At 47.7% G+C, this 14,119-nt stretch overlaps 1 protein-coding gene across 4 annotated transcripts in view; it reads right to left on the reverse strand.

Moving 5' to 3' along the window:
- Positions 1-14,119, reverse strand: part of MYO3B (myosin IIIB) — a 625,340-nt gene that overhangs the window by 95,443 nt on the left and 515,778 nt on the right. For all 4 annotated transcript variants that reach the window (XM_063933501.1, XM_063933502.1, XM_063933503.1 and 1 more), the window contains exon 24: positions 9,570-9,678. In XM_063933501.1, coding sequence (XP_063789571.1) covers positions 9,570-9,678 — 109 coding nt within the window. The remainder of the gene's footprint in view (positions 1-9,569; positions 9,679-14,119) is intronic.

The raw sequence follows: 14,119 nt of genomic DNA on the forward strand, positions 1-14,119 counted from the left end.
AATCAGGTCCGCTGGGTACAGCACATCCTACTATTTTGGATGTCAGTTTTATAATTTTGTGCCAGAACGGGGTTATGAGGGAGCAATCCCACCAAATATGTATTAAAGTGCTTCTGTCCCTTCCACATCTCCAACATAGAGGAGATACAGATGGATAGCATTTATGGAGTAGAGTGGTGCATCTATTCCACCTTGTTAATAGATTATACTGAGTTTCACTGACTTCCAGGCTGGTGGAACTTTGTGTTATCATAGCACATTGTTTCGTCAAGTCGATACGTATCCCCCTATGGATAAGATCATTATCCCAAGCCATGTAAAAAATAAGATTTCACTCACCGGTAAATCTATTTCTCGTAGTCCGTAGTGGATGCTGGGAACTCCGAAAGGACCATGGGGAATAGCGGCTCCGCAGGAGACTGGGCACAACTAAAGAAAGCTTTTAGGTCACCTGGTGTGCACTGGCTCCTCCCACTATGACCCTCCTCCAAGCCTCAGTTAGGACACTGTGCCCGGACGAGCTGACATAATAAGGAAGGATTTTGAATCCTGGGTAAGACTCTTACCAGCCACACCAATCACACCGTATAACTCGTGATACCATACCCAGTTTTACAGTATGAAAACAACTGAGCCTCTCAACAGATGGCTCAACAATAACCCTTTAGTTAACAATAACTATGTACAAGTATTGCAGACAATCCGCACTTGGGACGGGCGCCCAGCATCCACTACGGACTACGAGAAATAGATTTACCGGTGAGTAAAATCTTATTTTCTCTGACGTCCTAGTGGATGCTGGGAACTCCGAAAGGACCATGGGGATTATACCAAAGCTCCCAAACGGGCGGGAGAGTGCGGATGACTCTGCAGCACCGAATGAGAGAACTCAAGGTCCTCCTCAGCCAGGGTATCAAATTTGTAGAATTTAGCAAACGTGTTTGCCCCTGACCAAGTAGCAGCTCGGCAAAGTTGTAAAGCCGAGACCCCTCGGGCAGCCGCCCAAGATGAGCCCACCTTCCTTATGGAATGGGCTTTTACTGATTTAGGATGCGGCAGTCCAGCCGCAGAATGCGCCAACTGAATTGTGCTACAAATCCAGCGAGCAATAGTCTGCTTAGAAGCAGGAGCACCCAGCTTGTTGGGTGCATACAGGATAAATAGCGAGTCAGTTTTCCTGACTCTAGCCGTCCTGGAAACATAAATTTTCAAGGCCCTGACTACGTCCAGCAACTTGGAATCCTCCAAGTCCCTAGTAGCCGCAGGCACCACAATAGGTTGGTTCAAGTGAAAAGCTGATACCACCCTAGGGAGAAACTGGGGACGAGTCCTCAATTCTGCCCTATCCATATGGAAAATCAGATAAGGGCTTTTACATGACAAAGCCGCCAATTCTGACACACGCCTGGCTGAAACCAAGGCCAATAACATGACCACTTTCCACGTGAGATATTTTAGATCCACGGTTTTAAGTGGCTCAAACCAATGTGATTTTAAGAAACTCAACACCACGTTGAGATCCCAAGGTGCCACTGGAGGCACAAAAGGGGGCTGAATATGCAGCACTCCCTTAACAAACGTCTGAACTTCAGGTAGTGAAGCTAGTTCTTTCTGGAAGAAAATCGACAGAGCCGAGATCTGTACCTTAATGGAGCCTAATTTCAGGCCCATAGTCACTCCTGCTTGTAGGAAATGCAGAAATCGACCCAGTTGAAATTCCTCTGTTGGGGCCTTTTTGGCCTCACACCAAGCAACATACATCCGCCATATGCGGTGATAATGCTTTGCAGTTACATCTTTCCTGGCTTTAATCAGCGTAGGAATGACTTCCTCCGGAATGCCCTTTTCCTTCAGGATCCGGCGTTCAACCGCCCTGCCGTCAAACGCAGCCGCGGTAAGTCTTGGAACAGACAGGGCCCCTGCTGTAGCAGATCCTGTCTGAGCGGCAGAGGCCATGGGTCCTCTGAGATCATCTCTTGAAGTTCCGGGTACCACGCTCGTCTTGGCCAATCCGGAACCACGAGTATTGTTCTTACTCCTCGTTTTCTTATTATTCTCAGTACCCTTGGTATGAGAGGCAGAGGAGGGAACACATAAACTGACTGGTACACCCACGGTGTCACTAGAGCGTCCACAGCTATCGCCTGAGGGTCCCTTGACCTGGCGCAATATCTCTCTAGTTTTTTGTTTAGGCGGGACGCCATCATGTCCACCTGTGGCCTTTCCCAACGGTTTACCAAAAGTTGGAAGACTTCTGGATGAAGTCCCCACTCTTCCGGGTGTAGGTCGTGTCCGCTGAGGAAGTCTGCTTCCCAGTTGTCCACTCCCGGAATGAACACTGCTGACAGTGCTAAGACGTGATTTTCCGCCCATCGGAGAATCCTTGTGGCTTCTGCCATCGCCATCCTGCTTCTTGTGCCGCCCTGTCGGTTTACATGGGCGACTGCCGTGATGTTGTCTGATTGGATCAGTACTGGCTGGTTTTGAAGCAGAGGCCTTGCCAGACTTAGGGCATTGTAAATGGCCCTCAGTTCCAGAATATTTATGTGTAGGGACGACTCCCGACTTGACCAAAGTCCTTGGAAATTTCTTCCCTGTGTGACTGCCCCCCAGCCTCGAAGGCTGGCATCCGTGGTTACCAGGACCCAGTCCTGTATGCCGAATCTGCGGCCCTCTTGAAGATGAGCACTCTGCAGCCACCACAGTAGAGATACCCTGGTCCTTGGAGACAGGGTTATCAGCCGATGCATCTGAAGATGCGATCCCGACCACTTGTCCAAGAGGTCCCACTGAAAGGTTCTTGCATGGAACCTGCCGAATGGAATTTTGCTTCGTAAGAAGCTACCATTTTTCCCAGGACTCGTGTGCAGTGATGCACCGATACCTGTTTTGGTTTCAGGAGGTCTCTGACTAGAGATGACAGCTCCTTGGCTTTCTCCTGCGGGAGAAACACTTTTTTCTGTTCTGTGTCCAGAACCATCCCCAGGAACAGTAGGCGTGTGGTAGGAACCAGCTGTGACTTTGGAATGTATAGAATCCATCCGTGCTGTTGTAGCACTTCCCGAGATAGTGCTACTCCGACCAACAACTGCTCCTTGGACCTCGCCTTTATAAGGAGATCGTCCAAGTACGGGATAATTAAAACTTCCTTTCTCGAAGGAGTATAATCATTTCTGCCATTACCTTGGTAAAGACCCTCAGTGCCGTGGACAGTCCAAACGGCAGTGTTTGGAATTGGTAATGGCAATCCTGTACCACAAATCTGAGGTACTCCTGGTGAGGATGGTAAATGGGGACATGTAGGTAAGCCTCCTTGATGTCCAGGGATACCATGTAATCCCCCTCCTCCAGGCTTGCAATAATCGCCCTGAGCGATTCCATCTTGAACTTGAATTTTTTTATGTATGTGTTCAAGGATTTCAAATATAAAATGGGTCTCACCGAACCGTCCGGTTTCGGTATGTGGAATAGTAACCCCGTCCTTGTTGAAGTAGGGGCACCTTGACTATCACCTGCTGGGAATACAGCTTGTGAATTGCCTCTAGCACAGTCTCCCTGCCTGAGGGAGTTGTCGGCAAGGCAGATTTGAGGAAACGGCGGGGGGGAGACGCCTCGAATTCCAGCTTGTACCTGAAATACTACTTGAAGGATCTAGGGATCCACCTGTGAGCGAGCCCACTGATCGCTGAAATTTTTGAGGCGGCCCCCCCCACCGTACCTGGCTACGCCTGTGGAGCCCCCCCGTCATGCGGTGGACTCAGAGGAAGCGGGGGAAGAATTTTGATTCTGGGAACTGGCTGACTGGTGCAGCTTTTTCCCTCTTCCCTCGTTTTACACGCTTGCATTTCTGAAGCCGAAAGGACTGTACCTGATAATACAGTGCTTTCTGAGGCTGTGAGGAAACCTGAGGTAAAAAAATTTTTCTTCCCAGCTGTTGCTGTGGATACGAGGTCCCAAAGACCATCCCCAAACAATTCCTCACCCTTATAAGGCTCTATGTGCCTTTTAAAGTCAGCATCACCTGTCCAGTGTCGGGTCTCTAATAACCTCCTGACCGAATGGACATTGCATTAATTCTGGATGCCAGCCGGCAAAATATCCCTCTGTGCATCCCTCATATATAAGACGACGTCTTATTTCGCAAAATAGTATCCCTGTTTGACAGGGTTACAGATCACGCTGCAGCAGCACTATCTGCAGGTTTCAGTCTAGTACCTGAGTGTGTAAATACAGACTTCAGGATAGCCTCCTGCTTTTTATCAGCAGGTACCTTCAAAGTGGCCGTATCCTAAGACGGCAGTGCCACCTTTTTTGACAAACGTGTGAGCGCCTTATCCACCCTAGGGGATATCTCCCAGCGTAACTTATCCTCTGGCGGGAAAGGGTACGCCATCAGTAACTTTTTAGAAATTACCAGTTTCTTATCGGGGGAACCCACGCTTTTTCACACTTCATTCACTCATTTGATGGGGGAACAAAACACTGCCTGCTTTTTCTCCCCAAACATAAAACCCTTTTTTAGTGGTACTTGGGTTAATGTCAGAAATGTGTAACACATTTTTTTATTGCCGGGATCATGTAACGGATGTTCCTAGTGGATTGTGTATATGTCTCAACCTCGTCGACACTGGAGTCAGACTCCGTGTCGACATCTGTGTCTGCCATCTGAGGGAGCGGGCGTTTTTGAGCCCCTGATGGCCTTTGAGACGCCTGGGCAGGCGCGGGCTGAGAAGCCGGCTGTCCCATAGCTGTTACGTCATCCAGCCTTTTATGTAAGGAGTTGACGCTGTCGGTTTATACCTTCCACCTATCCATCCACTCTGGTGTCGGCCCCACAGGGGACGACATCCCATTTATCGGCATCTGCTCTGCCATCACATAAGCCTCCTCATCAAACGTGTCGACACAGCCGTACCGACACACCGCACACACACAGGGAATGCTCTGACTGAGGACAGGACCCCACACAGCCCTTTGGGGAGACAGAGAGAGAGTATGCCAGCACACACCAGAGCGCTATATAATTTAGGGATTAACACTATATTGAGTGAATTTTTCCCAATAGCTGCTTGTATATACAATATTGCGCCTAAATTTAGTGCCCCCCCTCTCTTTTTAACCCTTTGAGCCTGAAAACTACAGGGGAGAGCCTGGGGAGCTGTCTTCCAGTTGCACTGTGAAGAGAAAATGGCGCCAGTGTGCTGAGAGAGATAGCTCCGCCCCTTTTTCGCTGACTTTTCTCCCGCATTTTTATGGATTCTGGCAGGGGTATTTATCACATATATAGCCTCTGGGGCTATATATTGTGATATATATGCCAGCCAAGGTGTTTTTATTGCTGCTCAGGGCGCCCCCCCCCAGCGCCCTGCACCCTCAGTGACCGGAGTGTGGAGTGTGCATGAGGAGCAATGGCGCACAGCTGCAGTGCTGTGCGCTACCTTGGTGAAGACTGATGTCTTCTGCCGCCGATTTTCCGGACCTCTTCTTGCTTCTGGCTCTGTAAGGGGGACGGCGGCGCGGCTCCGGGACCGAACACCAAGGCCAGTTCCATGCGGTCGATCCCTCTGGAGCTAATGGTGTCCAGTAGCCTAAGAATCCCAAGCTAGCTGCAAGCAGGTAGGTTCGCTTCTTCTCCCCTTAGTCCCTCGCTGCAGTGAGCCTGTTGCCAGCAGGTCTCACTGTAAAATAAAAAACCTAATTATATACTTTCTTTCTAGAAGCTCAGGAGAGCCCCTAGTGTGCATCCAACCTCGGCCGGGCACAAAATCTAACTGAGGCTTGGAGGAGGGTCATAGTGGGAGGAGCCAGTGCACACCAGGTGACCTAAAAGCTTTCTTTAGTTGTGCCCAGTCTCCTGCGGAGCCGCTATTCCCCATGGTCCTTTCGGAGTTCCCAGCATCCACTAGGACGTCAGAGAAAGAGGGGGTATCAGGAAATGTACCACCCAGGACAATCTGATAGACCTTGGAAATTACATGAGTAGGGGCCGAAACCTGCGTGCATAGTTTCTCAAAAGGTGTGAGTTCCCGATTGAGATTTAGGTCCTTTCCCTGTGATTGGACAAAATGTCGAAGTTGTAGGTAGAACCAAAAGTCCTTGGGGGCACACCTTCCGAATTGCATATATCTGATAAGGATCTAAGCGTGCCTCGATTATATATCTGATGTGCCCGTTCTAGTCCAATATTTTTCCATCTGGTGGCTATCTTTACCAACAACCCTGGAGAAAATGCAGGGTTACCCAGGATGGGCATGAGAGAGGACTTGTTGGTTGTAAGGGCATATTTAGACCTAATAGATTTCCAAATATCTAGAGTAGGGCCCACTGTAGGGTGAACAATTTTCTCGATTTTGGGCAGCCATGGAATGTACCTGAGATTCTTTTGTGTTGTGTAAGATTCAAGTGTTACCCACTGCTTCCTATTTGATTCCGGGCATGTCCAATCTAGGATCCTATAAAGTACAGATGCCTGGTAATAGGCCGAGACCAAGGGTAGTTGTTGGCCCCCTTGTGATTTGCTTCTAGATAGGTAGTTGTGTTTGAATCTGGGTCTCCTTCCCCCCCCCCCCCCCCCCCCCCTCCCCAAGACAAAGTGGCTGATTGCCTTATGGGTATCAATCAAGAAACGATGAGGAAGTTTAAGGGGAATCGTCTGGAAGATATACAACAGCCTGGGTAATACATTCATTTTAATTATGTTCATGCGGCCGAGCTATGAAAATCTCTGCACGAGCCACTGTGCCATCTCCTGTTTAATCTTTTCCAGTAAAGAGTCATGATTGATGGTGGTTGTCCGCTGGAGGGAAGAAGGAATTACCACTCCTAGGTATTTGACATGCGATGGGTGCCACTCAAAGGTGAAGGAAGCTTTTAGGACTGAAGCTACCCCTATCGAGAGGGATATATTTAAGGCCGTGGACTTTGTAAAATTGATTTTGAAATTGGATAACTTACTAAAGTGATCAAATTCCTTCATAAGAGTCGGGAGAGAGGTCGTCGGGTTTGTCAGGATTGCGAGTAAATCATCAGCAAATAGGGCTAAGCGATTGTCTACATTTCTAACCTGTAGGCCTGAAATAGCAGGATTCTGTCTGATCGACCGTGCCAGGGCTTCCATGCCCAGGATGAATAGCAGGGGCGAGAGCGGACACCCCTTCCGGGTTCCATTAGATATTTTTATTGGATCAGACAGGGTTCCATTAACCCTAACCTGCGCCGTTGGAACCCGATAGAGTGCAAGTATTTTTTTAAGGAATGTGTCACCAAGACCTAGTTTCCGTAATATTGCCTCCATAAAAGCCCAGTCTACATGGTCAAATGCTTTCTCGCATCAGTAGAGAGAAGCATCATTGGGGAGTTATGAGTTTGAGCATGCGCTATTAAGTCAAACACACTAATGGTGTTGTCTCTTGCTTCCCTACCTGGTATAAAGCCGACTGGTCTGGGTGAACAATCTCCGGCAGAAGTGGGCCCAGATGGTTGGCTAGAAGTTTGGCGTACAGTTTGACGTCTACGTTCAATAATGAGATGGGCCTGTAGCTAGACGGGAGTGAGGGGTCTTTGCTCTCCTTTGGTAGCACCGTGATGTGGGCACCGAGAGATTGGCTACAGTAAGGGGTCTCCATCGAGACTGCATTGCAGGCCCGCAGAAGGAGTGGTACAAGTTTTTCTTTAAAGGCCTTATAATAGGTTATTGGAAACTGTCTGGTCCCGGCTCTTGCCAGAGGGGGTGGTTCCTATGGCTGTGATCAGCTCCTTTTCTGTAAAAGGGGCTTCTAGCGTCTGGGTCACCTCTAAAGGAAAGGCTAGGGAAAGAAACTGCATGCAGGAATTTCTCTAGCTCAAGTTTATGAGCCTCAAGGGCTGCAGGCAAGCAGTATAATATAATATTATTGTATACTATATTGTATAATATTCGTGAAATATGGCCGCTACAGTATGTCCTTGTTCCTGGCATGTAAATTGCCATTAGAGTCTTTCAGTTTCGTTATAAATGTAAGAGACCTCTGTGCTCAGAGTGCCCGAGCCAGGAACTTCCCTGGTTTATTACCCCACCTGTGTTATTTATGACGGCACCATCTGAAGGCTCGACGGGTACCAAGTAATTTATTTAAAGAAGCCTGTGCCTTTTGAAGTTCCACCAGTGTGTCGTGCACGGAAATGTTTTTTTTGTCAGTGATGTGGTTGGTTCTTATAGTAGAGCAGGGCCGTAACTAGGTGTGTGCGGAGTGTGCTACCGCACGTAGCGCTGCAGGGTAGGGGGTGATGTTGGCAGCACTTGTCAATCATGTTTTAATTACTTTCACTTGCAGCTTCCTCCCTTTTTTGAAGCCCAGCATCACCTGACCAACCCTATCTCCTACCCTGACCCCTTCTGTCGTTAATACCTATACAATATTCATGGACTGGACTTGATCTTTGTTGTTCACTCGCACTGTCCTTTATTACATTTTGGGATGCTGATGTGCCCAGGATTCAAATCTGTTGCCTATGGAATTGCAGTCAGATATTCTATTCATTGAGCTATCTGCCTTGCAAAGAAAACTAGAGAATGCAACGCTGGAGAGTTCTAACTAATTGAAGCTTACCTTGTACTTTGTGAAGGGGTGATCTGCGTTGTGCCTGGGCAGATCTATGTAGTGTGTTGCTGCAAGGGATTGGATGTGTGGCTGCACACTGCATGGATCTGCATCAATCATGGTGCTGGTTATTTTTTTACAGGGTACAGGTAGCTTCATATAGTTAGAAATCTCATAGTTTTTATGTGGGATCAAGTGGCTCGGTGTGTGGGGTATTTGGCTGGGATGCAGCAGGTTGTGGGTTTGAGTCCTGTGTGTGGCAGTATATTGAAATTTTTTGTATAATGAGGGGTATTGTGGCTGAATGGCGGTGAACTCTCGGTTGGAGTGCATGAATGTAGTAGAAAGAGGAATTGTGCCCAAATCCATTTTCTTACAGTGTTCTATAAATATGTGCGTAATATATATACTGTATATATATATATATATATATTTATACTGTATATATATATAATATATATATACACATATATGTGTGTGTGTGTGTGTGTGTGTGTGTGTGTGTGTGTGTGTGTGTGTGTGTGTGTGTGTGTGTGTGTATAAGGGAATCATAGCATGGGCTTTCTTTGGGATTTGGGATCAGTAGTTTTGTCATGCCCCTATTGGAAAAGTGTGTGTGTGGGAGAGGGGGGGGGGGGTCGAGGGCATTTATCTTTCTAGCGTAGGGCACCAGGAAGTCTACATTTGTCCAGCTATATACAAACTTACTGTAGGTACATGTCTAGTTTGCGGTGGCATCTCCTGACAGAGGCCACATCCCTTCTGGCTTCATTTCAGCCTGTTGGTGTGTGCTGCAGTATCAGCAGGTGCAGTATGTATTAATAGGTTGTGTCCATAGCTTATTTCTATGGCTGGGAATGTACTGTAATGCTGAATTGCAGATTTTTTTTGAGTACAATTTTTTGGTCCCTTTACAATTGCTATTTGACTAGTGTTTGTGCCAGAGGCCAATACTTCCTGGGAGGGAACCAAATTTGCAATGTACTGTACCTGTACTCCTGCGAGATGCACAGAAATTCGAATTCCGTTTACTTCCAACCACGTGTGCTTTATTAGTAACTATCCGATTCCTAACTTCAGTTATACAGGCATCCAGATCCTAAAACACACAAGATAAAAGAAAGATCAGAGTAATAAAAAATAAGAATTTACTTACCGATAATTCTATTTCTCGGAGTCCGTAGTGGATGCTGGGGTTCCTGAAAGGACCATGGGGAATAGCGGCTCCGCAGGAGACAGGGCACAAAAAGTAAAGCTTTAGGATCAGGTGGTGTGCACTGGCTCCTCCCCCTATGACCCTCCTCCAAGCCAGTTAGGTACTGTGCCCGGACGAGCGTACACAATAAGGGAGGAATTTTGAATCCCGGGTAAGACTCATACCAGCCACACCAATCACACCGTACAACTTGTGATCTAAACCCAGTTAACAGTATGATAACAGCGGAGCCTCTGAAAAGATGGCTCACAACAATAATAACCCGATTTTTGTAACTATGTACAAGTATTGCAGATAATCCGCACTTGGGATGGGCGCCCAGCATCCACTACGGACTCCGAGAAATAGAATTATCGGTAAGTAAATTCTTATTTTCTCTATCGTCCTAGTGGATGCTGGGGTTCCTGAAAGGACCATGGGGATTATACCAAAGCTCCCAAACGGGCGGGAGAGTGCGGATGACTCTGCAGCACCGAATGAGAGAACTCCAGGTCCTCTTTTGCCAGGATATCAAATTTGTAGAATTTTACAAACGTGTTCTCCCCTGACCACGTAGCTGCTCGGCAGAGTTGTAATGCCGAGACCTCTCGGGCAGCCGCCCAAGATGAGCCCACCTTCCTTGTGGAATGGGCCTTAACCGATTTAGACTGTGGCAGGCCTGCCTCAGAATGTGCAAGTTGAATTGTGTTACAAATCCAACGAGCAATCGACGGCTTAGAAGCAGGCGCACCCAACTTGTTGGGTGCATACAGTATAAACAGCGAGTCAGATTTTCTGACTCCAGCTGTCCTGGAATATATTTTCAGGGCCCTGACAACTTCTAGCAACTTGGAGTCCTCCAAGTCCCTAGTAGGTGCAAGGCACCACAATAAGCTGGTTCAGGTGAAACACTGACACCACCTTAGGGAGAGAACTGGGGACGAGTCCGCAGCTCTGCCCTGTCCGAATGGACAAACAGATATGGGCTTTTTTGAGAAAAAACCACCAATTTGACACTCGCCTGGTCCAGGCCAGGGCCAAGAGCATGGTCACTTTTTATGTGAGATGCTGCAAATCCACATATTTGACTGGTTTTAAACCAATGTGATTTGAGAAATCCCAGAACTACGTTGAGATCCCACAGTGCCACTGGAGGCACAAAAAAGGGGTTTGTATATGCAATACTCCCTTGACAAACTTCTGGACTTCAGGAACTGAAGCCAATTCTTTCTGGAAGAAAATTTACAGGGCCGAATTTGAACCTTAATGGACCCCAATTTGAGGCCCATAGACACTCCTGTTTGCAGGAAATGCAGGAAACGACCGAGTTGAAATTTCTTTGTGGGGCCTTCCTGGCCTCACACCACGCAACAAATTTTCGCCACACGTGGTGATAATGTTGTGCGGTCACCTCCTTTCTGGCTTTGACCAGGGTAGGAATGACCTCTTCCGGAATGCCTTTTTTCCCTTAGGATCCGGCTTTCCATCGCCATGCCGACAAACGCAGCAGCGGTAAGTCTTGGAACAGACATGGTACTTGCTGAAGCAAGTCCCTTCTTAGCGGCAGAGGCCATAAGACCTCGGTAAGCATCTCTTGAAGTTCCGGGTACCAAGTCCTTCTTGGCCAATCCGGAGCCATGAGTATAGTTCTTACTCCTCTACGTCTTATAATTCTCAGCACCTTAGGTATGAGAAGCAGAGGAGGGAACACATACACCGACTGGTACACCCACGGTGTTACCAGAACGTCCACATCTATTGCCTGAGGGTCCCTTGACCTGGCGCAATACCTGTCCCGTTTTTTGTTCAGACGGGACGCCATCATGTCCACCTTTGGTATTTCCCAACGGTTTACAATCATGTGGAAAAAACTTCTCAATTAAGTTTCCACTCTCCCGGGTGGAGGTCGTGCTGAGGAAGTCTGCTTCCCAGTTTCCATTCCCGGGATGAAAAACTGCTGACAGTGTTATCACATGATTTTCCGCCCAGCGAAAAGTCCTTGCAGTTTCTGCCATTGCCCTCCTGCTTCTTGTGTCGCCCTGTCTGTTTACGTGGGCGACTGCCGTGATGTTTTTCCCACTGGATCAATACCGGCTGACCTTGAAGCAGAGGTCTTGCTAAGCTTAGAGCATTATAAATTTACCCTTAGCTCCAGTATATTTATGTGGAGAAAAGTCTCCATACTTGATCACACTCCCTGGAAATTTTTCCCTTGTGTGACTGCTCCCCAGCCTCTCAGGCTGGGCTCCGTGGTTACCAGCATCCAATCCTGAATGCCGAATCTGCGGCCCTCTAGAAGATGAGCACTCTATAACCACCACAGGAGAGACACCCTTGTCCTTGGATATTGGGTTATCCGCTGATGCATCTGAAGATGCGATCCGGACCATTTGTCCAGCAGATCCCACTGAAAAGTTCTTACGTGAAATCTGCCGAATGGAATTGCTTCGTAGGAAGCCACCATTTTTACCAGGACCCTTGTGCAATGATGCACTGTTTTTAGGAGGTTCCTGACTTGCTCGGATAACTCCCTGGCTTTCTCTTCCGGGAGAAACACCTTTTTCTGGACTGTGTCCAGAATCATCCCTAGGCACAGCAGACGTGTCGTCGGGATCAGCTGCGATTTTGGAATATTTAGAATCCACCCGTGCTGATTGTAGCAGTATCCGAGATAGTGCTACTCCGACCTCCAACTGTTCCCTGGACTATGCCCCTATCAGGAGATCGTCCAAGTAAGGGATAATTAAGACGCCTTTTCTTCGAAGAAGAATCATCAATTCGGCCATTACCTTGGTAAAGACCCCGGGGTGCCGTGGACAATCCAAACGGCAGCGTCTGAAACTGATAGTGACAGTTCTGCACCACGAACCTGAGGTACCCTTAGTGAGAAGGGCAAATTTGGGACATAGAGGTAAGCATCCCTGATGTCCCGGGACACTATATAGTCCCCTTCTTCCTGGTTCGTTATCACTGCTCTGAGTGACTTCATCTTAATTTGAACCTTTGTAAGTGTTCAAAAAAAATTTTTTAGAATAAGTCTCACCTAGCCTTCTGGCTTCAGTACCACAATATAGTGTGGAATAATACCCCTTTTCTGTAGTAGGAGGGGTAATTTAATTGTCACCTGCTGGGAACACAGCTTGTGAATTTTTTCCCATACTACCTCCTTGTCGGAGGGAGACTTGGTAAAGCAGACTTCAGGAGCCTGCGAAGGGGAAACGTCTCGACATTCCCATCTGTACCCCCGGGATACTACTTGTAGGATCCAGGGGTCCTGTACGGTCTCAGCGCCATGCTGAGAACTTGTCAGACGCGGTGGAACGCTTCTGTTCCTGGGAATAGGCTGCCTGTCGCAGTCTTCTTCCCTTTCCTCTATCCCTGGGCAGATATGATCTTATAGGGACGAGAGGACTGAGGCTGAAAAGACGGTGTCTTTTTCTGCAGAGATGTGACTTAGGGTAAAAAACGGTGGATTTTCCAGCAGTTGCCGTGACCACCAGGTCCGATGGACCGACCCCAAACAAGTCCTCTTCCTTTATACGGCCATACTGTGCCGTTTGGAATCTGCATCACCTGACCACTGTCGTGTCCATAACATCTTCTGGCAGTTATGGACATCGCGTTTATTCATGATGCCAGAGTGCAAATATCCCTCTGTGCATCTCGCATATATAGAAATGCTCTATAGTCAATAAAATACTGTCCCTGTCAAGGGTATCAATATTTTTAGTCAGGGAATCCGACCAAGCCACCCTAGCTCTGCACATCCAGGCTGAGGCGATCGCTGGCCGCAGTATAACACCAGTATGTGTGTATATACTTTTTATTATATTTTCCAGCCTTGTCAGCTGGTCCTTGAGGACGGCCCTATCTATAGACGGTACCGCCACTTGTTTTGATAAGCGTGTGAGCGCCTTATCCACCTTAAGGGGTGTTTCCCAACGCGCCCTAACTTCTGGCGGGAAAGGGTATACCGCCCATAATTTTCTATCGGGGGGAACCCACGCATCATCACACACTTTATTTAATTTATCTGATTCAGGAAAAACTATGGTAGTTTTTTCACATCCCACATAATACCCTCTTTTGTGGTACTTGTAGTATCAGAAATACGTAACACCTCCTTCATTGCCTTTAACGTGTGGCCCTAATAAGGAATACGTTTGTTTATTCACCGTCGACACTGGATTCAGTGTCCCTGTCTGTGTCTGTGTCGACCGACTAAAGTAAACGGGCGTTTTAAAACCCTTGACGGTGTTTTTGAGACGTCTGGACCGTACTAATTGTTTGTCGGCCGTCTCATGTCGTCAACCGACCTTGCAGCGTGTTGACATTATCACGTAAT

The sequence above is a fragment of the Pseudophryne corroboree genome, chromosome 7 (genome assembly GCF_028390025.1).
Source record: "Pseudophryne corroboree isolate aPseCor3 chromosome 7, aPseCor3.hap2, whole genome shotgun sequence".
Classification (NCBI taxonomy): domain Eukaryota; kingdom Metazoa; phylum Chordata; class Amphibia; order Anura; family Myobatrachidae; genus Pseudophryne; species Pseudophryne corroboree.